Raw genomic sequence first — 22,172 nt, 5'->3', positions numbered from 1 at the left:
AGAAGCAGGAACATAAAATGGTAGAAAGCAGTGATGCCACGCTCCTCCACCCTAGTGGAGGAGCCGCCCCTGAACACTACCCAACTCTGAACCCTATAAAAAGTCCCTTTTACCCACAAAAATTCCCAACCATGCGCCCTTAAAAAATATATATTTTATCTTTGAAGAATATGTATTCCTTAATCTACATAAGTAAAACCATATATTAAATTAAACATTTTTACATGTTAAAATTAAATTATTTAAAATATATTGATCTTTCCATTTGTGTTTCTGTAAACTTTAAATATTGATTTCCTTAAATTGAAATGGCAAAAATGTTAAATGAATTAGAATTTATCATTTCTCTGACTGTAGGTTTCAATTAATATAGGAACTAATACAGATTAAATATACCAATGCTCAACTAAAACTTGTGTACACACACACACACATATATATATATATATATATATATATACACACATATATATATATATATATATATTTTACAGTGTGCATATGGATTTATGTATGTTTGTGTGTACTCTAACTAATACATACATATATACATTTAAAATGTTAAAGTTAGGTGACATTATACTTTAAAAAAATTAACTTACTGGTCAGTAAAATATTTAAAATGTACCTGCGGTTTGATGACTCCCACTGTAACTCCCTTGATGTAATGACTTCCGATGTAGAGATTGTGAATTAACAGTAGGTAACATGCTCACGATACGTTAGTCTGGTAAAAATGTTAACTACCTTTACATTGTAACCCTGGATGTCAAACTGAACTGTGCAATTGTGGGTAAATCTTTTTTTCTCAGTATGCCACAAATTGTTTATATGCATAATGTAAATATTTAAAAAAAAGTGTGTAGCATCAGTATCCTAGGTACCGATTCCCAATCGGATTGCATCCTGGTTCCTGTCATGTGGTAATGACCAAATCCCACACACCATACTGTTGTATGGCAGGATGTTTGAGATACGTTGTTTGTAAAGACTTCAACTGCTCTTTTTAGCTAGGTCTTTTATATGCTGCATACTTCTAAAGAACATCTATTTATTGATTGCTTTGCATCCTAATGCTTTCATGCTAGTTTCATCAGTAGAAACCAAAACAATTTACACCTTTTGTGTAGTGGGGGCAAGGAGGTTTCTATTTTCTTTTCATCAAATGTTGTGAGTGAATACTTCACTGTGTTTGTAAGCTCTGTTGGCAATCCATAATATTTTCACTTCATGGAATTTCAAATTTGCATTATAAGTATACTTTTTTCCTGAGTCGTTTGTCGCAGACGGTAATAACAGCACTATCAGTGCCGGCTATTCTCCTCCATCCAATGTCTCTAAAATGTTCACCCTTGCTCTTTGGCTAGCACTGTAATTAGTCTCTAAAATGACATCATAGATTCAATCTGAGTTTTATGTTCTGTGTCAGTGAACTCCATGAGTTCTATTTTCTAGTGTAATAGATGATTATTAGAAAACAACCTCTGTTTACTGCTATCCTTTGGTGTCACAGGCTAATGTGTTTGTTCGGGTGGAAGCTACATTTTGCTAGTCCTCTCAGCAGAAGATACTGTATTGTCTTGCTCTTTAAATGAGAGATTTTGTCTCAGACGTATACTGAAAAGTAGTACAGACACTGTCAGTGTAAGGTAACCTTTTTCAAGGGTACTTTGTGTACACAATTGATACAGACGTAGCAAAATAATGTACATACCTCAGAACCAACACCTTACTTAATCTTAATTTGTATGTCAAATTGTTCATTAATTAAATGGCTCTTGCTGGAAAAGTTGCCATAATACACCTCTTACAACAAAATCTATACCCTTTCGGTATTGTGGAAAAAGTCAGATTTAAAAAAGCTTAGAGCTGTTCAAAGGCACAAAAGGGTGCCCTTTTTCCAGGTCGGGAAATGCACTACAAACTCTAGAGTTTTGTCATATTTTAGCCAATTTCACCAAAACACCTGGCCTCAAAAATTATCATTACAAATCAAAATGCTTAAACATCTAGATTTCCAGACTTCAATTGCCCACCTTGATGTGGTACTGTCCACAACTAATATAAATACGTCCCTTTTTCTATCGGTATAAAACCGCTATAGTGCTCAAAGCCAGTATAGTTTATTTCTGAAAACCTAACGTTTGTAAATTACTGAATTTAGTGTCCCATGGGTGGTCTCTTTAATCTTATCAAAAGATATTATATTTTACAAAACCTAGTAAACAAAAACAAGCAATTGTTTCAGGAGACTAGCTGCTTTGCTCAGTATCTCAAAATGTAACAAAGCTGACCTAACATAGTCATGAAACCAAGGATATTGTTTGCTATGACTTTAGGATTTTTGTAGGTACTGTTTCAGTTCTCATCATTCAGAACCAAGGAAAGGATTTCTTGAAAATACATCACCAAGCTGTCCAAGCGTCGGTGTTGTCTCATTTAAATAATGATTGTGCCACTCTATCAGGATTGCCTATAACACATTTTCCATTAATAGCACTCCAGCCAGATTAGCAACAGGCACCAAAATGAGTGACAATATTACAATAGGTTACAGCTGTGCTCATGGGCCTTGACAGGATGCCAGTTGATACTAGGGTGAAATTGAAGACTTTTTTTTTCTATAAAGGTGTTCCCTCCAGCACACATCTTGACTGTAACCATGGGCCATCTGAGGGAGCACACCTAGTCCAGTAAGCAAACTAATTTTCCAGTGGGAAAAGAAAGCCGAAACCACAAACCAATCCTGCTGTTGCCATGCTCTGAGGCAATAGAACTCCTGAGAATAGAAGACCGACATCGGGACTTACAAAAAGCTATGTGAAACCTCACCACCTCAATGTAACCCTTATCCTCAGGCAGAGGGCTATTTGTTTTGTTGTTTTGTATTTTTCTGCTCTATATTTACATTTATTCTCCATTTGATGTTATGTAAAGTGTACAGCTCCTACTAAACAAACGATCAAATAAACAAAGTCATAAAAATTGCCTACTTCTAGGCCGCCCCATAAAGTCTGGATTGTGAGGCAATGTCTTGTCTTGGGCATATTCGCTTGTGCTGGAAGAACACAGTCTCTCTCTCGACCTGTATCTCGGCCCTGTATCTCTGTCTTCACTTCTTTTCTCACAAGACTAGACTGTCCTCTATGATCGCTCAGTGTTTATCCTTATTTATTGTACATTTATCATCATTTAGGGTATTTATTTTTACATCTGTGCCAAGAAGACCTAGTGTCCTTCAGCTAGACAAGAGTTCAGATATGTCACTTTACCCAGGCTTGCGAATTCTGGCCTCCTCTATTACCCATGAAAGCAGAAGTTGGCATATTCTGTGCAGAGCTCTTAAGAGAGGTTGGTCCTTGCATCAAGCCACTCGGTGTGTCTACAATTCAGCACCCATTACACCTTCTATACATTTTTCTATTTGTTTCCATTTGTGTAGCCTAATGAATAGTTTCTACTAAAGTTTTGCCTTGACAATTCAATGGCATCTCTTTCTAAACACAATGACCAACAATGGCTTTCATAGCCCTATTCTTAAGAATACTTCATGTGGGTCCAGCTGAAATGAACATGAATATTAAAAATGGGTCTTCTCTTTACCACAGGGAATTGGCTTGATTTGCCGAGACTTGCGATGGACGTTTCCATCGTAAATAGGCAGCATGAGGGGCCTCCTAAGAATTTGTTCCCAAAAACGTTTCCTGCAGCAGTGTTGCACAGCTCCCAAATGGATGGTCATTTTGCTGAATTTTTCTTTTCATCACCTGTTCCTAAGTCTCACAGTTTGCACAACCTAATTGATTAAATGTCCCTCAAACTGCATGGAAAAAATGATACCAATGTTGGGAGCAATGTCAGTGTAGAAATTAGTCACCTCCCCTGGAAGAACCATGTAGACTTGTGGTGTTGTGAAGGGAGAGAGATGATGCTCGTCAGTCCACATTTGCTACCATTTTTCTGTTTTTTGCTAACTAGCCAGCAATAAGAAGGTGACCTGATATGTTAGAAAAAAGGAGTAGTCTGCTTCCTTTGTACTAAATACTCCTTCAAACACAAAATACGTCCAATAACTGAGCCTCCTATTTGGGCAAGAGCGTAACTAGGCAGGACCGTCTCAGTAAAGTTGCTCACTCATTAGAGCATACATTGGGTTTTCTGCTGTTTTATTACATCATTGATTTCCTAGCTACTTGCAAGTTTAAATTAACTCAAAGGTGCAAAATGCCAGGACACCTTGTTGAGGGTCACGGGGCACACAGGGGATACTTGGCCCAATCATGGTGGTTGAGGCCTTTTAATCCTGATATCCCCAGGCCTGACCTACTAAGGATCATGAGCAACTGGGCCAAGTACGCCTTTTGCACTCAACTCGCTGTAGGAGCTGTGGATGAGCAGTCAAAGGCTCCCTCGAGGAGGACGTTTAGATACAAGTGAGTGAACACGACTCCTAATTCAAAGTGCACACAGTACCAAAAATAAATCAATGTCCAGTAAAATACTTACTTTTGTAAGAAAAATAAGTATGTTATTTTTAACTCTACACATTCAAGAGACCAACGGCATTCTTGAGCAATAACAGTCCCCTTGAGGTTAGAGGACTAGTCGTTCTCAGACAAATACCTGTCCCGCCCTCTTTCTCATAACGTGGTTGAGGTTATTCTCTGTTCACTGGTGGCCACATCCTGGGAGTGCTTACTAGTAGGCCATACTCAAGAGTTCCCCTTTGACTCCATAGTAATTACTCAAAAGTGCCTATGGTGCTGCAGCCCTGTTAGTAGTTATTTCCCATGGGGCCCCAAAGGCCCTGGTCCATTCTTACCAGCTCCTGCACTATGGAAGCCTTCAGCGGTGAAGCAGGTGCATTCTTTGTGGGTGCTCCCAAGTCTTGATCCTGTTCGGCAAAGGTGGGCTTCTCACAGTACACGCAGCAGCACCCAGCAGGTGTAGACTCTCCTTTGAGGAGCACAGCAGTTTAGTTTCAGCGGTTGAATCTGCTCCGGCTTGGCAAACATGAGGCAATTCACTTTTCCACTAATGGGGGTAGGGATTCGATCCTCCAGCTTCCGACTGGGGTCCTAGCAAGGGTACCACATCTTCATTGGCATCTGTGCATTTCTCCAGGAATCCGTCAGGTGCAGAGCAGTGTGTGAGCTTGACCTGCTGGCCACAGCAGTAATCCTTCCATCTAGGCAACAACCTGAATTTTTGGCCACAGTGGTACCAGCAGTTGCCTGGCATAGGGAATTGCTGCGTTACGGTATGGACGCAGACTCATCAGTGTGATCGCCCTCCTTACGGTGGCCCCTCATGGCATATAGGGTCACTGATATCACAGATATCATGCCAAAGGGGGCCTCTGTTGGACTTATTTGGGCCAGGAGTTTCATGCTTCTGGCCCAAATAAGTTCTAAGTTGGCTCCCTCTGGCATACATCACCATAGTATGGTGGTGCAGGCCTGGCACTTCCTGCACGGTGCTCCTTGCACTACTCTCTCCTGGCATACGGCGTTCACTGGACAGTGACCCAATTGGTGCTCGGCCGTTTTCCTCACACCTCGCTTATGGATTACTCTGATTAGGACTCCCGCAAATGCTCTCCTCTTCCTCACAGGGCATACAGGTCTTGGCAAGCAGGCTGGTGCTGCGATCCAGGCTCCAGGGCTGGTGATCTTGGTTTCCATGGGTGATGTTCCCTGACCCAGCAGGGAGACTAGCAGGCTTTGGCCCTCAGTTCTGGTCACAAACTGAAGTCTGTCAGAGCTTCTCCTTCTCACACAGCCTGTCTGGCTGCTTGGCAGATGATAAACTTTGGGGTCTCAACCTTCCCTCTTATATTCCATTCTCAGACACCAACATTTGATATAGGGTCTAAGTCTTTGAAGTTTTATTTAGTGTTTTACTTATTTTGAAGTGTACTCCTTTCCTTTTTTTTCCTCATGAAAGGATGTCTGTCAAAGCAGGCAAGACTCCGAAGTTGATTGTCCCACAATGCACTTCCTGAGAGGGACCGGAGTTAACACCTAGATGTGTATAAAAAGGGTAATCCCCGCTCCTAGCTCTACTCTTAATGATTTCCTTATCAGCCCCATCTCCTTCCTGAGTTGTCTCCAAGCTCCTTCCTTGTGATCTATCACCAAATCAAAGTGCAACCTTTTGTAGTGTAAAGGGAGAGTCCCTTCCTCCAGTGTGTGTCCCATCTAGTTCATGAGAATGCAGCAATACACATCTGTCTGGGTGAATTCCGCTACTCTTCAAGTCTTCACTAGGCAGGCTTGGGCTTACCAAAATGTAACACAGGGTCCTCCATGTGATGTCCCATTGCAGGCACACTTACACTTACACTCACAGTACAGTCACAGAACACTTACCGTCCACCACTGTTACATCCATGATTTGTGCCATTACAGGCACACATACATTCAGCACCTACATTCAGTCTGCATGCACTGTTCAGTACAGTAGCTTTTCTGTATTGTACCAGTGTATGCTATTAGCCAACACACACTGTCAGCAAACACATTCATCATATGCGTGTTGCATAACACTTCACCCATCATGTATTGTACTTCTCGCAGGCGCACAAACACCCAGCATATGCAGAGTCGGCTTATGCGATTCACTTGAACAAAACATTTTTAAAAGTTACAGGCTTCGCTAATAATAACAGTCATATTGACTCAGATTCTAAGCCACCGGAAACAATCAGAAAACTGACTAAAATACTGGATCGCCAAACAACTGGATTGCCAATGCTATATAGTTGAAAAGGTATTAAAAGCAATAAAATCAGGTCAAAGAGACGGGGGCCCGGGGTCAAATGGGATACCTCAGGCCATCTTTTCGAGTGACCCTGACTACTGGGCGACCCCATTGTCAGGGCTATTTGCTGAGGTAGAAATATCGAATAGTCTGCCCTTGAGTTGGAAAGGTTACAATAATCAACCTGATATTTAAGGGTGGTGATAGCTCAGATCCGGCAAACTATAGGCTTATAGCCTTAATGGATGTGGTAGTCAAATACTATGCATCATTAATCCTGGAGGACCTGGTGGAATGGTCTACTAAAAGCAACTTGATCCCTTTGAACCAAACAGGATTTCGTAAAGGGTTTGGAACAACAACAAATATCCTTGCACTGCCCATGATAGCAGAAAAGTACAAATGTTTGCATATAAAGTTATAGTTTTGTTTTATTGATTTTAAAGCAGCGGGCCTCCCGGAATCATTACTGCGCGCCATAATACAACTATACACCGGAACTTGGATCTGAATAAAAATAGCAGATGGCACGAGACTATCAAGGACAATCCACACTGAGATAGGTCTAAAGCAAGGATGTATATTAGCACCTCATCTATTCAATCTCTTTATGGTGGACCTCTCAATAAGGTTAAACGAGGCAAATTCGCATCCACCACGCTTGGGCCCATTACTTTTAACACATCTCTCCTATGCCAATGACATAGTATTACTCAGTCTAACAAGAGTCGGCTTACAAAGATCGTTAAACGAGTTATCAACATTTGCAAGTGAATACGCCTTGGAAATTAACATTAAAAAAAACAAAGACCCTGACTACTGCGAAGCGATCAGGATGTCAATTCCCGATCAGACTGGGAGAAATACCGTTAGGGGTAGTCAATAACTATAAATATCTAGGGCTGTACATAGATGATCGATTCAATTTCTAAACACATAAACACTATCTTGAAACAAAAGGAAATGGCCTAATCTATGCATTCTGTGCACTTGCAAAAAAGTTAAGGGGTCCATCTTTAAAGCCGCTGCTCGCTGTAATAGGTTCCACATTTCTGCCGACAGTGGCTTATGCAAGCATCGTTCTAAATGGTACAGATGCAAAACTGTTGGACAAGTTACAAACGAAAGCATACAAAAAAGTTCTTAATTTACCTCAGAATGCATCCCCAGCTCAGGTGAGACTGGAATTTGGGCTTACTCAACAAGAGATCGGGAGAAGCTGTGCTTCTATTAAAAGCTGGTATAAAATCTGTCTAAGTCGAAAGAATGACTTGCATGATGCCTTGTGGCACGGGCCCAGGAAGAAGATCCGTATTCAAGTTATGGCAATTTTTTTTTAATAGCCCTGGAGGATACCAAGACAAAAGATTTCTGGGCACAGTCTCCCTCCTTTTCTGTATTCCGTAAGGTGACAAACAAAATGGCAAAATTACATACATTACTAGAGGACAAAAATAAATTTGCGAAGCGTTCTCATGCCTGGATGGTCCTGCAGTCCTATACAATAACACGACTGGTAGAATATCTAAATACAACATACCCATTCTGCTTGAAACGTAAACTCATGGCCACCAGGTTTGGGCAGGTTTAGCGGATCAGCCTATATGGAAGTACAAAGGTCCCACAATATGCAACCTATGTGGTGCAGCGAAGCAAGATTTCATTAATCTTATCTGCTTATGTGCCTCTTTAAAAGCAACTCGGTGTGGTTATTGAATAAGACTTTTAATGATAGAGGGATCCGGTCTTATAGAGCAGCAATAATTAAAGGCCTGGACCCAACAGATCCCTATCTGAACTGTAAGGTGATGAAATTTCTTTATGAACAGCTAATAATGAAAAAGGACAAACAAACTTCTGTTTTATTGACGGAATAGTGATTATGAGTACTGGAATTCTAAAACGCTCTTTTTTTTGGTATAATTAAGACGATGTAGTTGGAGTTAAAAAAGTAATCAATGAGATGGGTTCTTTAATTGCATTAACAGCCCTTATATTGGGATTGAGAAAGATGGTAATGGAACTCTGTTTTATTACTATGGTAATAGGAATTGGATCATTTACTTCGTTTTTCTTAATATTCCAGGTATGACGAAGGATCCAAAGATTGGTTTTAAATGTACCTAATGTATGTTATATTGAGACTATAAATGATTGCAACGCCGTCGATTTTGTTATGAAATTCAATATTCAAAGACTTCCCAGAAGGGTAGTCAAATCCAACAATATTATATTGTTGAAGTTCTCCTAAAGTGTACATACAAGAAGTTATAAGACTTTCTTGTTTGTAAGTCCAAATTCAGCCTTCCAGTAGTCTGCCCTGATTGGTCAGAGTTAAGTGGATTAGCCATGCTGCTTTGAAGAGGTGATAAAGAGCCCCTGGGGTTACCGACACTGCTGGGAGGGCTGTGTGCTGGTCCATAAGAATGCCAGGCCAGGGGGTGGAGTCGTAAACCATGCTCTTCAAAGGCAGAGGGGAGGCCTGTGTGTCAGTTACACTTTTACACTCTTGACCCAGAGTCAGGGCTAGGCTTAAGGAAGGTATGTGGAGATGGTAGGGGGAGAGTCCATGGAAATAAGCCATCCCAGGGGGTGTGTTTAGCCACCTCTTGCTGGAAAATCACCCATTATGGATTTAGAAGATTTGATGCACTCTGGGACAAAATAATGCCACACTCTACAGGATGTTGTCATAACTATGAGGAGTTACCCTGCTCTCATTGGTTAGAAGTGACCTGTTGCTTGACCCAGAGAATTTTGAATAAGTATCTGAGAGGGGCAGAGCCCTCAGATCTGCTGCTTGAAACTTACTGAAGCAAGAAGTGCCCTGCTGAGCAGTTTTGCTGTGCAAAGATTTCTAATGCCTGACCTCTGAAGACTGCACCAACTGAAACTGCAGCCCTGTGGATTACCTTGCTGCAAAAGGACTAAAGAGTGGACTCCCTGCAAGCTACAGGTTAACAGAGCTCACCTGGACATCCCCACAAAGAATTCCCAGCCTGGAGTACCAGTGGATTTGTAAGGGTTTTGTTCAAGTGGATTGCGGAATTGAAGTTTCACACTTTCAAGGACCCTCTTGAAGATTCCAGAACCTTGGATTGTGTGTTGGATACTTTGGGACCCGCAAGCAAAACTTCAGGAAGGAGTTCTAACTGGACCCCGCCTGCTGGAGAGGGCGCAACACATTTGGTGAGATTCTCCAGAACAATTTTTAAAGGTGTCCCTGTCAGAGAAAACGAAATGACTAAAAGGGACACTGTTGGTTTCTAAGCACTAGAAATTGACTAATCTTTAAAAATTCATATCTCTGGTTCCCTACAGTGGATTTTTTTTCGTTTTGGTGTCATTTAAAAGATAAAAGAACTACCTATTTTTATAAATTGGTGTTGGATTTTTATTTGGTGTTGTGTCTTAATTGTTTACTGAAATTGTGTTTTTAAATGCTTTATATACCAGTCTTTGAAGTTAAGCCTGTCTGCTCGTAACCACGTTACCAAGGGTTGAGCATGGGAATAATTTTCTAAGCCCTATGCTGGGTCTTACCATGTGTTAGTGGCCTTATTGCCAGTGGCAGACCTACATTTGCCCCTACCAATAACCCACTTTCCAATAGTAGCTTTTTGGGTACCCATCCTAGTCCATCATGACCGCAATCTGTGAGACAGGCCTATTTAATGGTGCACATGCATGATCTCTGTTCACCTATGACAAAAAAACAGCATTGGGGATCCTGTCTACAGTACAGTTGGGCACTCAGGGCAGGGGTACATGTCTTTAAGCATGCAGAGGACCTTTCCTTCCCAATACATGACTTTGTAATATAATTGTGCCTTTAGCTCTGCCACAGTTATTTACCATAATGTACCTTGTAATTAATAACCCTCTCAAGATAAGATAAATTACTGTTTAAAGGCAGACGTTTGCTTTCTTGTGGTTATGTAAGAGACATTTAGTTCATTTAAGTGCACAGAGCAAATTCCCCAGCTAAGCTGGGTTGTAACTGGATTAGGACAAGTTCATTCCTAATGTGCAGCTCCAGGGCTCGATCTGCACACGCCACACCTCTGGAGTCAGCTGCACTTCAGTGTTTTTGCAATGATTCATCTTGCAGGCATGAAAACAATATTTTCCTTTCAGTCAGCTGCCTTGTAATTTTAAAATCCAATTAAACACGTTGAATGGTTCTGTTTTCATTGTGATTTCACAAAACCGGACACCTTATTAATAAAGTAGATCCTTAAGTCTTTAACATAGACTTAATTTTATTTTCCCATTAACAGCCAAATGGCACACATTAGCAGGTACAAGCCATCCATCAGGGATGCACAATACCCGGGGTGAGCCACGTGGGGGGTCAGCTAATGAGTATTAATGAGCTGGGTATAGGGTGTGTGCTTCAATGCAACACACTGAAATTCCACGCATTGGATGGAAGCATGTGCTTCACACTGGGCTGTCCATCACTAGAAAATCTGCTGACAAGTAGATGCATAACACCTGGTCTTTACAGGAAGAAGGTACACGGTGGGAGTGATAGGTTGCCATCTGATGTGGGGGATTTCTGGAGTGCTCCCCTGTGTCCGATACTTGAAATCCAAGGTCACACTAGAAATGAGTTCCTGCCATCTAAGTACTGGCAAAACACTGGAAGTTCTGCTTGCAAATAGAGAGCAAGGGGCACCATTTGTGTGCAGTCTTATTTAGAGCTGATTTGACGGGCACTCTGTAAGTGCCAATGTGTCAGTGTTGCATTCCTCTGCATCTTTTGGAGCTCAGGTGCCCTATCCCAGCTTATGTGCGAACCCTATCAACCGTTTTACAGTGACACAAAGAGTTTTTCCTTTGACCTCTAACTTCATGGAGTATTATTTGCAAATAGTCAACCCACTGCCCCAGTGTCTTCTGTGGTGTTCCTTCTTGCACTCAAGTCCGCTGCAAAACTAGGTCAAAAAGGTTAGATGCATAAGAGCACATTTGATTAATTTTTTGGCATGCTGTGTGTGTTTGGGCAGAAATGCCCCTTACATGGTAATAAAGGTTTGTACCCCATGCCCTGAGGATCCCACTTTAAGATATCTGGTATCCTGATATTTTTGGACCCAGCACGCACATATGACAATAAGTGTGCACTGAACCCTTAGGTTTTCATCATGGTTATGATACCAAGAGCCTTGCTGTACGAGCTGGAGGAGTGCACCAAACATACCCGGTAGTCGACATGGGACTATGTTCCATGTTCTGGGTCATATAAATTGGCTGTGGCATTTCACTTTTCTGATTGGTAGTTCTAACCAGATATTTTTTATGTTCATGGATAGGTCTGGTGACTATAGGCCAGCTTGTGTAAAGTTCTGCATAAATGTAATGCCAGACCCAGCTCTGACATCCCATGGTTTTGTTGTGTACTTGAGGACTGGTAGCAGGACTCCATACTGTTAGAGTGTGTAACTATGGACTAGTGGGACCCATTTGGGATACATCTGGTAAAACATAGCCCAAGATGGTTAAACTTGAAACATAGCCCAAGATGGAGGTTAAAATCCATTGCTTGCATACAAGAGCAAGTGTCTGGGGATGAAGACCGGACTACCTTAGTTATTCATATGTGATCTGTTAGCAAGGGTCTGATGATTATCTATTCATAAGCACTGTCATTCAAGTTGGTGATGGGGAAAGAGAGGCCAGTAAGGAGGCAAGTCAGCAGATCCTCTTTTTAAGGAGAGGGACTCTTCTAGTCCTGGCCTGCCCCTTTGAATCTACCATGAGTGCTACTGCAGAGCAGTGACAGCCTGGTGCAGTCATTTATTTTCTTCCTCAAGTGCTTTTATTTTGATATATATATATATATAATATATATATATATATATATACACCAAGAAAAAACAGGAATACAATGAGCTGATACACAGCCTGGTGCTAAGTCTTCATGCTGTGTTGTGCTGATGTTTAAGTGCATCTGTTGGACCCGTTATCATCAATATTTGATCTGAGGGTCACCAGCAGCAATAACAAAGAATGTCTCTGCTGTGCAGAAGGGAAAATGAACCAAGAAAAGGGCCTGCTCCATACTGGTATCCAGACATTGACAGTGGTTTCAACATCCCTTGCGTGGAAAATGTGTCTACAACTGGGACCCAAACTATCATACTTAGTTCCAGAACCATGTCCTTCACTGACAAAAGGAAGGAGGGCTCCTCCGAGTCCTTAAAGGACTGCTAAGATCGAGGGCTGGTATCTTTGATATTTAATGTCCCCTCATCTGTGGCAGCGTGGTTTAGCCATGCGTGCTTCTATCATACAACCAGTTTTGTCAGTTTAACATGCCGGTCATGTGTTCGAGAACTAGTGCTGACTTTGCTGCTACATCGAGCCTTAGATCGAGGACCGAAGGACAGCACTGAGGGAGGAGCACTATCGGAAGGTGGGAGTTGGACCGCTTGCAAGTGTTACCAGACCCTACACACGTGTGTGTTCCAAATTCCTGATCCACTAAGTAAAGTAAGCCGCAGGGACTTGAGCACTAACTGCGTCTCCCGCGGCTGAAACTCCAGCGATGATTTAACCCAGCGGGACTGAATCACCCGATGGAACCTTAGTTCTGTGGCGCTTACAGACTTGCCTAGAGTCGACAGAGCCAGGGAAGCTGCTCGCACCATATTATACTGAGCTCAAAACTGTGCTAGATTTACGCCCGAATGTTCCCATTCCCGCGTGTTTAGTACCTTGTAGCACCCATTTTGGAACAATGTTGCTGATTAACAGTTCCTATTTTTAGTATTACGTTGTGCTGTCTTATTAAAGTATTTCTCCTACAAACTCCCTCCATAACAATCCTTGGACTGATCACACTCTCTTCCTTGAGAGTAAATTGTTGAAAGGTTGTACTTGGCGCCCAGTTTACAGAGCCATAGTAGGTCAGGCCCCCCCCATATCCGTGCTAAAAAGGCCCCAAAAACAAGTGTTGTGGCCCAGCTGTTCATGCTTACCCTGGGGTTCTGACCGTGTTTCATCTCTGCCTAGTGAGGAAAATCTTCAATGGTAAAAGAAGTAAACTGGAGGGCTGTGGGGTTTCCAGGCAGCTCCCGACCCCAGTTCCTAAGAATGGCAATGTTTATGAAATCCCATGTTATTTGTATCGATAGTGGCTCACCACTTAAGACCATGAAATGGTTTGTTGTTGCTGCTCCCCAGAATGATCTAGGAACTTCCTGGGTTATTTTATTGAATACTGTTTTAAATTTCATACATTTCCTACTTATTAATGAAGACCCATTCTTTCTAAATGAATACGTCTTTATCAACATGATTTACTGAGATGAAGGACCTGCTGGAGGTGACGAATGCGGCCATGTGATGAAGAAAACGTGAGCTGTAATATAAAAGGATGATTTGTTTTGCTATTTCTATTTAATTCGCTAGATCAAATAAAATACTATATATAATAGACTTGAAACCCCCCTATAGCAGAACAGATGGCGCAAAACACGTGTTGATGTTTCGTTCCACTTAAAGAGCCCACCGCTGAGACATTCCGGGCACTGTCCTATCACTGGAAGCAATTCAATTCCTGCATGATGAGTGCTACGAATCTGGAACTGTTTCTGAAGTCTCACAGCTGCACTGTGGGATCACACCCCTTGGAATCATTTAAGACACCCTAAAACAACGTTACACATGCACGCTTCTGAGATCATGATAACGCCCTATCAGTGAAGCCTCATTTTAAAATGAGCATAGCTCAGGTTGCGTCGAGTATCACTTCAGAACAAGTGTGTGAGGTGAGTAGCTTGGCCGCCCAGCTGGAGTGGTCTAGTACTTGAGGCAGTAGTGTGTGGGCTGCTCTTCTCGAGCACAAACCCTTAAGATGAGTCTGCCATTGTCTTACTGCAGCCCTGCTGGTTCACAACACAAATGTTTCATACAGATTAGCATTTAAGAATCGCATGGATTGAAAGCGGCCCCCTCGTGTTTCTCAGTTGCAGTGTAGTGAAGGAAGGGTCGGGTACTTTGCAATCTTGATTACAGCATGAGTGTCTGTCTCTGTTCTAAGCTCAGTGTACGTTTACATGCTGGAATGGGATTAGGTCTTTGGAGGGCTGCTGGGGAAGCAATGCAGACACTTGAAGCTCCGGTGTGGCATTACATGGACGCAGTCATTACTTTAATTATTGAACCTGGCGACCTGGTGCCAGGGGCGTAACAAAGGCCTCTGCAGCCCCCAGCGGTGCAGGGGGACCCGAGCTGCAGGGGGGCCCCACAGCACTGTACTCAATCTCAGGCCTGAGAGTTCCGCATTAGATCCGGAGCGGGGGCCACTCTGTGTACCTTGCAGGGGGGGCGGCGGGGCACTTACATTTTCCTTACACCTGTGGATGAAATAGCTAATCAATTACGGTCTCCAGATGTGATATTAACTGTACAATTCTGCTGGTTTAGGAATCTGCTCAACCAATCGAAAATAAGCGTGCTAATTTATTTGTTTTTTGTTCTTGTATTTCTGTACATACATTTTTATTGCTCTTTAGAAATTATAGAAAATGTTACTGATGTCCTTGTCATGCGCAGTAATCTTAAAGGGGATTGGATGCCTGGAGCAGCGGAAATGACATCACTAGGTTGACACCTTGTCCCACCTTTTGCACCTCAACAGTTTATTCTTTGCTGCACATGTATTGGGCAAATGGCAAGCAGTGGAAACTACAGGTGGCGGACAGGGCTCTCAGAACAGAGATCACTTTCTTTTCCTCCAGTTACCCTCATGGCCCATCAGACAAGAGGTAACAAGGGAAGTGCAAAAGGTACAATAGGGCAAGCATCCCTGGTCACCACTCACTGGCATCCATGTTCAAATTTGAGTTTTTCTGAATGCCATGACGCTTCTCCCACGTGCAGCTTCACCTCTTAAAGCCCTGTAAGGCCGGGTACAGTACAAGCACTGCCCTACATGTCCCAGTATGATCTTTAGTAATTATATTGAAATCTCTCACAAAAAGGCGCTAACTGCACAAAGTGAATATTTATAGACGACTGAGACTCATCATACTGAAACGAAGAGAAATAACTGGGTGAACCAGTCACCCCTGACATGCCCAGCTTATTTGCTTCTTCGATAGTCTGTTTCTTTGAAACTGTGAAACCTATTTCAGCCACATCATATCTGGATATGTTTATGACAACTAAATCAGTGGCGTAGCTTGGGTACCTGGGGCTTTAACCCCTTGCATGCCCGCCCCTTTCCCCGCCCAGTGCCGCGCTTTTTATTAGCGGGCGGAGTTCATGACGAGCTGGACTCGTCATGGGCACAGCGCCACCGCAGCCCATGACGAGTCCAGCTCGTCATGGGCACTGAAGGGGTTAATACAAGAAAGGAACAAACATTGACAAAGCAAATAGGTCTCGCCTTTAGGGCGTTGCCAATGGTTTTTAGCGATGCTGTACAGAAACCCTGATCCTGTGCAGCATGGCTAAAGAGGACCCGATGCTGCGCCACATGGATAAAGAGGAATATGGGTAAAGAGGACCCGATGTTGTGCTGCATAGATAAACAGGAATATATAATTAAAAAATCCTATGACACAGCCTGCAGCATCATTTTGTAGGCGCACGCATGTCCTTTTTTAGTTCTCGCCGACACAGTGCATCCAGTGTACTTCAAGACGTATTGTTTTCAATTCAGTGGGCTGACGAACTGCCCACAGCATACCACTAGTTGTTTTTGTTTTCACTTCTATTTGCAAACTTTCAATTACTTAGCTCCCGTAGGCGTCCCTTCCTTTCTTGTGTGAGCTCCTTCCTGGAGCATGGACCAAGTACATGTGTTCTTCCTTGTCTTTGTTCTTCCTCGTCTTTTTAAAACACACTATTGTTTATATATAAGTGTTTCAATATTACTCCTGGACATGCAATGTGCTTTCCTACCTTTGCCACTGGCTTATGGCTTCTTATTTATATTGCTTTCACCCTATCTGTCATCTTTATTAATGCTTTAGTTACGTACACACACAACTGTACTACTCTAAGCCATTCTACTCTATGCCACTCCACTTTACTCTACACTACTCTACTCTATATCACTATGGTCTACTTTACGCCACTCCTCTCTGCGCCACTGTATGTCATTCCACTTTACAACACTCTAGGCAACTCTGCTCTACTCTATCCCACTCCACCCTACCGTGCACCACTGCATGCCACTCCACTCTATTCTATGCCATTCCACTCTACGCCACTACATGCTACTCTACAACACTCTGCACCACTACTCTCCACACAATGACCCTTTATGCCACTCTACTCTACTCTATACTACTCCACTTTACTCTATGCCACTCCACTTTATGCCACTCTATTCCACCCCACTTTACTCAACGCCACTCTATTCCACTCCACCCCTCTCTCTATGCCCCTCTACTCTGACACTCTACTCTACGTTACTCCATCTTACTATACTCTATGCCACTCTACTGTATGCCTCTCCACAACACAAAGTGCCAATCTACAGCACTCTATGCCAATTCATTCTACTCCATGCCACTCTGCGACACTCTACTCTGTGTAACTCTATGCCACTAGACTTTACTCCATCCCACTGCTGCTCCACTCTACTTTATGCCACTACACTCAATGCCACTCTATGGCACTCTACTCTACACCACTCCTCCTAATTCTACCCCACTCTACTCCACGCCACTCTATGCCACAGTATGCAACTCCACTCTATGCCACCCTAAATGAAGACACTCTACGCCACTCTAATCTCTGCGTCACTCCATACCATGCTACTTCACCTCACTCTATGTCACTCCACTCTGCATCACTTTGTTCCATGCCACTACACACTATGCCACTCTGCTCTACTCCACTCTATTCTATGCCACCTTACTCTACACCACTCCACTCTTCATTACTCTACTCTAGGTCATTCAGATCCACTCCACTCAATGCCACTCTATACCACTCTACTCCACTCTACTCTATGTCACTCCGGTCCACTCTACTCTGCTGCACTTCACTCTGCGCCACTAAACTCTACACCACACCACACCACTCCACTGTACACCACTCTACTCTATACCACTCCACTCTACATCTCACCACTCTACTCTACACCACTCTTCTCTACAACATTCTACTACACTCTATGCCGTCTCCTCTATGCCACAGTACGCTATTCTGCTCCATGCCACTCCACTCTATACCAATCTAATATATGCCGCTCTATTCTATCCCAGTCTATGCCACTTTACACCACTCCATGCCACTCACTCCACACAATGCCACTCTACGCCACTCCACTACACACCACTACACTTTATGCCACTCTACTCTGTCACTCCACACTATGCCACAAGACCTTATGCCACTCTCCTCTATGCCACTCTACGCTGCGCCACTCCATTCCACTCTACGCCACTCCATTCCACTCTATGCCACTCCATGCCACTCTACTCCACACAATGCCACTCTACAGCACTCTACGCCACTCCACTCTATGCCACGCCACTCCACTCTATGCCACTCCACTCTATGCCACTCCACTCCACACCACTCCACTCCACGCTACGCCACTCCACGCTACGCCACTCCACGCTACGCCACTCCACGCTACGCTACTCCACGCTACGCTACTCCACGCTACGCTACTCCACTCCACGCTACTCCACTCTACTCCACTCCACGCTACTCCACTCCACGCTACTCCACTCCACGCTACTCCACTCCACGCTACTCCACTCCACGCTACTCCACTCCGCGCAACTCCACTCTAGTAGTGGCGGTGCATAGTATTTAACATTTTCTCCAAAGTGAAGCATATTCCAGACAGTTTGTTTCTGATAAAATATTGCTGACTATAGGCTACAATTGCGGTTGTCTCATTGCTGTAGGTTAGAAGTTTCCTTCTGTTTTGGTACTATTGCGTAAGGTATTGTATTTTTTAATATGAATACATTTGTTTATATTACATAAGTGCTCCAGTTATTTGTCTTGACCTGCAAATAGTCCCTTTGTTTAACACTTGTGCACTATTCTTTGGTTTCAGAGCTGCTTTCAAACCCAGAGCTGCAAGCCATGTGCACCGATACTGGAAGAATACGCTGGAGAAGTCTTGAGATATGTAGGAGGCATAGGTTTCTTCTTCAGTTTTACTGAGGTGAGTCAAGACTACTGGATTAATTTAAAGATCTTAAAAGATCAACCTCTGTATGTGTTAATAGAGTTTGTGCCACACTCATATATGTACTATGGCATAAAGTAGAACCACTGTTTAATTTGGGCCACAGCGCACTTCAAAGTAATTGGTCTGTACTCTGGCTACCACTTCTGTCCTAAAAAAAACAATATTGGAAAAGGAATACTGGGGAAGCTAATGCCACAATGTAGCAGTGTACATTACATGTCAATTAAGGTAAAAAACGCCCCATTTCTCTATCATTTCAAATACTCTGTAACAAATTAAATGACCCAACACTCGACTGCAAATGCACAGCTTCTTCAAAGGGAAAACACTGAATCAAATCCTAACAAAATTAAATTACATCACATGTCTTGTCCACAATGGTGTTGACTACAGAGGAGATGTGTGTTATTATGGATAACGGTGGAATGGCTGCGGTGGTCCTTTTGGACCTATCCGCAGCTTTTGACACGGTCAGCCATACTGTTCTAAAACAGCGCCTAGTGAAGATTAGCATTGGGGGCACAGTCCTTAACCTCCTACTGTCTTTTGTGAGTGATAGAGTGCAGTCAGTCTCTTTAGAGACTTTACCTTCAGTTCCTTCTCTCTGCCTTGTGGAGTTCCACAGGGTTCTTCATTGAGCCGCATGCTGTTTAACATCTGTGTGGCACCTTTAGTTAAACTGATTAGCTCTTTTGGCTTTAATACAATATTTTATGCAGATGACACACAGATAGTTGTGTCTATTACCAGAAATGTAGAGAAGGGAGTCTCCGGTTTATTAACTGTATGAGAGCAACTATTAACTGGATGAACAGCCGATGTCTTATACTAAACCCGAATAAGACAGAGGGGCTCCTTTTTATGGCATGACCTATCATTCTGGAATGCCTCTTGGTGGCCGTCTACGATGGGCCCTTTACCTAAACCAGTCACTAAAGTGAAAAATATAGATGTAGTTTTTGATTCTAAACTTACGTTTGCTGAACAGACAAATTAGCTTATTTCCTCCTGTTTTTACCTTTTAAAGATACTGAAAAAAATTCTCCGCAACATCTCGTCTGATCTTCGGACAACAGTTGTCTCTTTAGTGTTATTGAGGCTGGATTACTGCAATGCCTTTCACTTGGGCATTAAGGAAGGCTCACTAAAAAAACTCCACAGGCTGCAGTTTGCAGTAGTCCGGCCTCTGAAAAACAATAGAAAATACCAATCGGCCTCCAAGGGGTTGGAGGAGCTACATTGGCTCCCTATAAAAAACAGAGGGCTTAAAGCATTCTGTATTGCGCATAAGGCCCTTCAGGAGCTAGGCCTAGAAAACCTGAAGAAAAAAGTTCTATGATATTCTCCCAGAAGATGCCTTTGATCAGCAATGGCTAAAACTATGCAAGTTCCCAAGATTTTTGAAACAACTTGGGGAGGCACACGTTTTGCTCATGCCACCTCTTTGATTTGGAATCAAATCCCTCTGCCCCTGAGATGTCAACCTAATTTGTTCACTTTCAGAAAGCATTTAAAATCATGGCTCTTTTCTCTATCATTGTAATGTACATGCTTTTGGTCCATCTCAGCAGTATTGTCCAGGTAAATGAAAGCAACAAGATGCCTTCAGTCTTCAGTCGTGCTTTAAAAATAAAAATCAAATCAATAAAAGGGGTTAGTTTTGCCAGAATATGATGCCATCTGAGTCATAACTTGATACCCAAACCTATTCTTATAGGAAACCAAAGACACATTTGGCCTACAAAAAGCAATGCAATTCACAAGACCTCAAGTTCTATCAAGACTCAAAACAAACATAGAATAGATAAAAACCTAAGCATAAACACTAAAGCTATTTACTTAAAATTCCCAGGATTTGTCATGATTACCTTTTGGGAAATTTTCAGTATGCTGCTTCTGAGACTAACCCTTCGGCTTACTAACATTTCTTCAGAACACTCCTAAGCAAGTTTGTGAAACCATTAATTCCAGTGGCATCCGGCACGGCTCGGGTGGGATGGGGCGGGGGTAGTAGGGTGGTGTAAGGGGACAAAAATAATAATATAATAAAACGTACCTTACTGCCGCTTCTCGCATCCGATTCTCCTCCTCGTCCCTCTGCACAGCTCGAACAGGAAGTACATCCAGGCTCCCCAAAACCAATCACAACGCTGCAATGGCTCGGCGCTCAGCCAGGGAATGGGACCCTGGACATGTTCTCCACCCAGGCTGTAATGCAGCCTGGGTGGAGAACATGCAAAGTGCCTCTCGGGCCAGCCACACATTCATGAACACTTAAAGTGTGCTCACCACCCCTCCCCTGCTCTTTTCTTCAGAGCAGCCCTGCCTCGCTCCACCTTACAAATCTGCTACAGCAGGACAAATTAAAATGATAATAACATCGAGTTATTATCATTTTATTTTTCCTTCATTTCACTGCTGCAGAGCAGTGGGGCGAAGCTCCTTTGTGTGGGAGCTTTCTGACATATAGAGGGTGGGGTTTGTGCTATTTATTCAGTAGGGCAATGGAGGTGGACCACCTTCACAGTCGGCCATTAGACCTGGGATACAGGGTGGCCACCCTGAGAAAGAGGTAGAGACAGGAGCATTGCCTGCTAGTCGGGTCTGTCCTGTGATGTGGATCTCTTCCCCCGTATTTAGGTGCCGGTGAAATGGTTGGGGAGCCTGACCGATGTGGAAGTGAGCTACGAGACATTCCGACCCCTCTCGAAGTTGCTGGAGTGGGGACACAGAACTGACCACCCCTCCGCCCACTGAGGTGTTCGGATTTACAAGTACTACCAAATTAAATCAGAGCTGAAGTGGTGGCTGAGAGGTGGACATGCTGTTAAATATTCTACAGGGACTAGGTCCCTGAGAGGTGTTACATCAACAGGTAGACCCTGAAGGAGTCAAACTGTGTAACTCCACCTCAAATATTGACCCCCTGACTGATATTTATAACTCTACAAAAATTGCCAAAAATAAAGACCCTAGGCTGCCAAAGCAAGGAAAATTTGACTGATACATGAAAACCATAGCCCCGCGGATTGGCCCAGAGACCGAGGAACCAGCTATACCAGACAATGCAGCACTCCTACAGGCCATCAATGCATCAAGAGACACTCTGGAGGGACGTATTGGTGAGGTTCGCTCCGAAGTCTCCCTACTCAGGTAGGACCTCCGTAATCTATCTGAAAGGGTCACACAAGCAGAAAACAGACTCTCAGAAGTGGAAGACTCGACGCATAAT

At 43.0% G+C, this 22,172-nt stretch overlaps 1 protein-coding gene across 1 annotated transcript in view; it reads left to right on the top strand.

The window, feature by feature from the left end:
* The window catches only part of TSPAN13 (tetraspanin 13), a 105,023-nt gene that overhangs the window by 78,038 nt on the left and 4,813 nt on the right, over positions 1 to 22,172 (top strand). The window contains exon 5 of the mRNA XM_085630798.1: positions 18,803 to 18,913. Within this exon, the coding sequence (XP_085486924.1) occupies positions 18,803 to 18,913 (111 nt within the window). The remainder of the gene's footprint in view (positions 1 to 18,802; positions 18,914 to 22,172) is intronic.

The sequence above is a fragment of the Triturus cristatus genome, chromosome 10, assembly GCF_964204655.1.
Source record: "Triturus cristatus chromosome 10, aTriCri1.1, whole genome shotgun sequence".
NCBI lineage: Eukaryota > Metazoa > Chordata > Amphibia > Caudata > Salamandridae > Triturus > Triturus cristatus.
The sequence above is the reverse complement of the archived record's forward strand: the minus strand, read 5'-3'. Positions and strand labels throughout refer to the sequence as shown.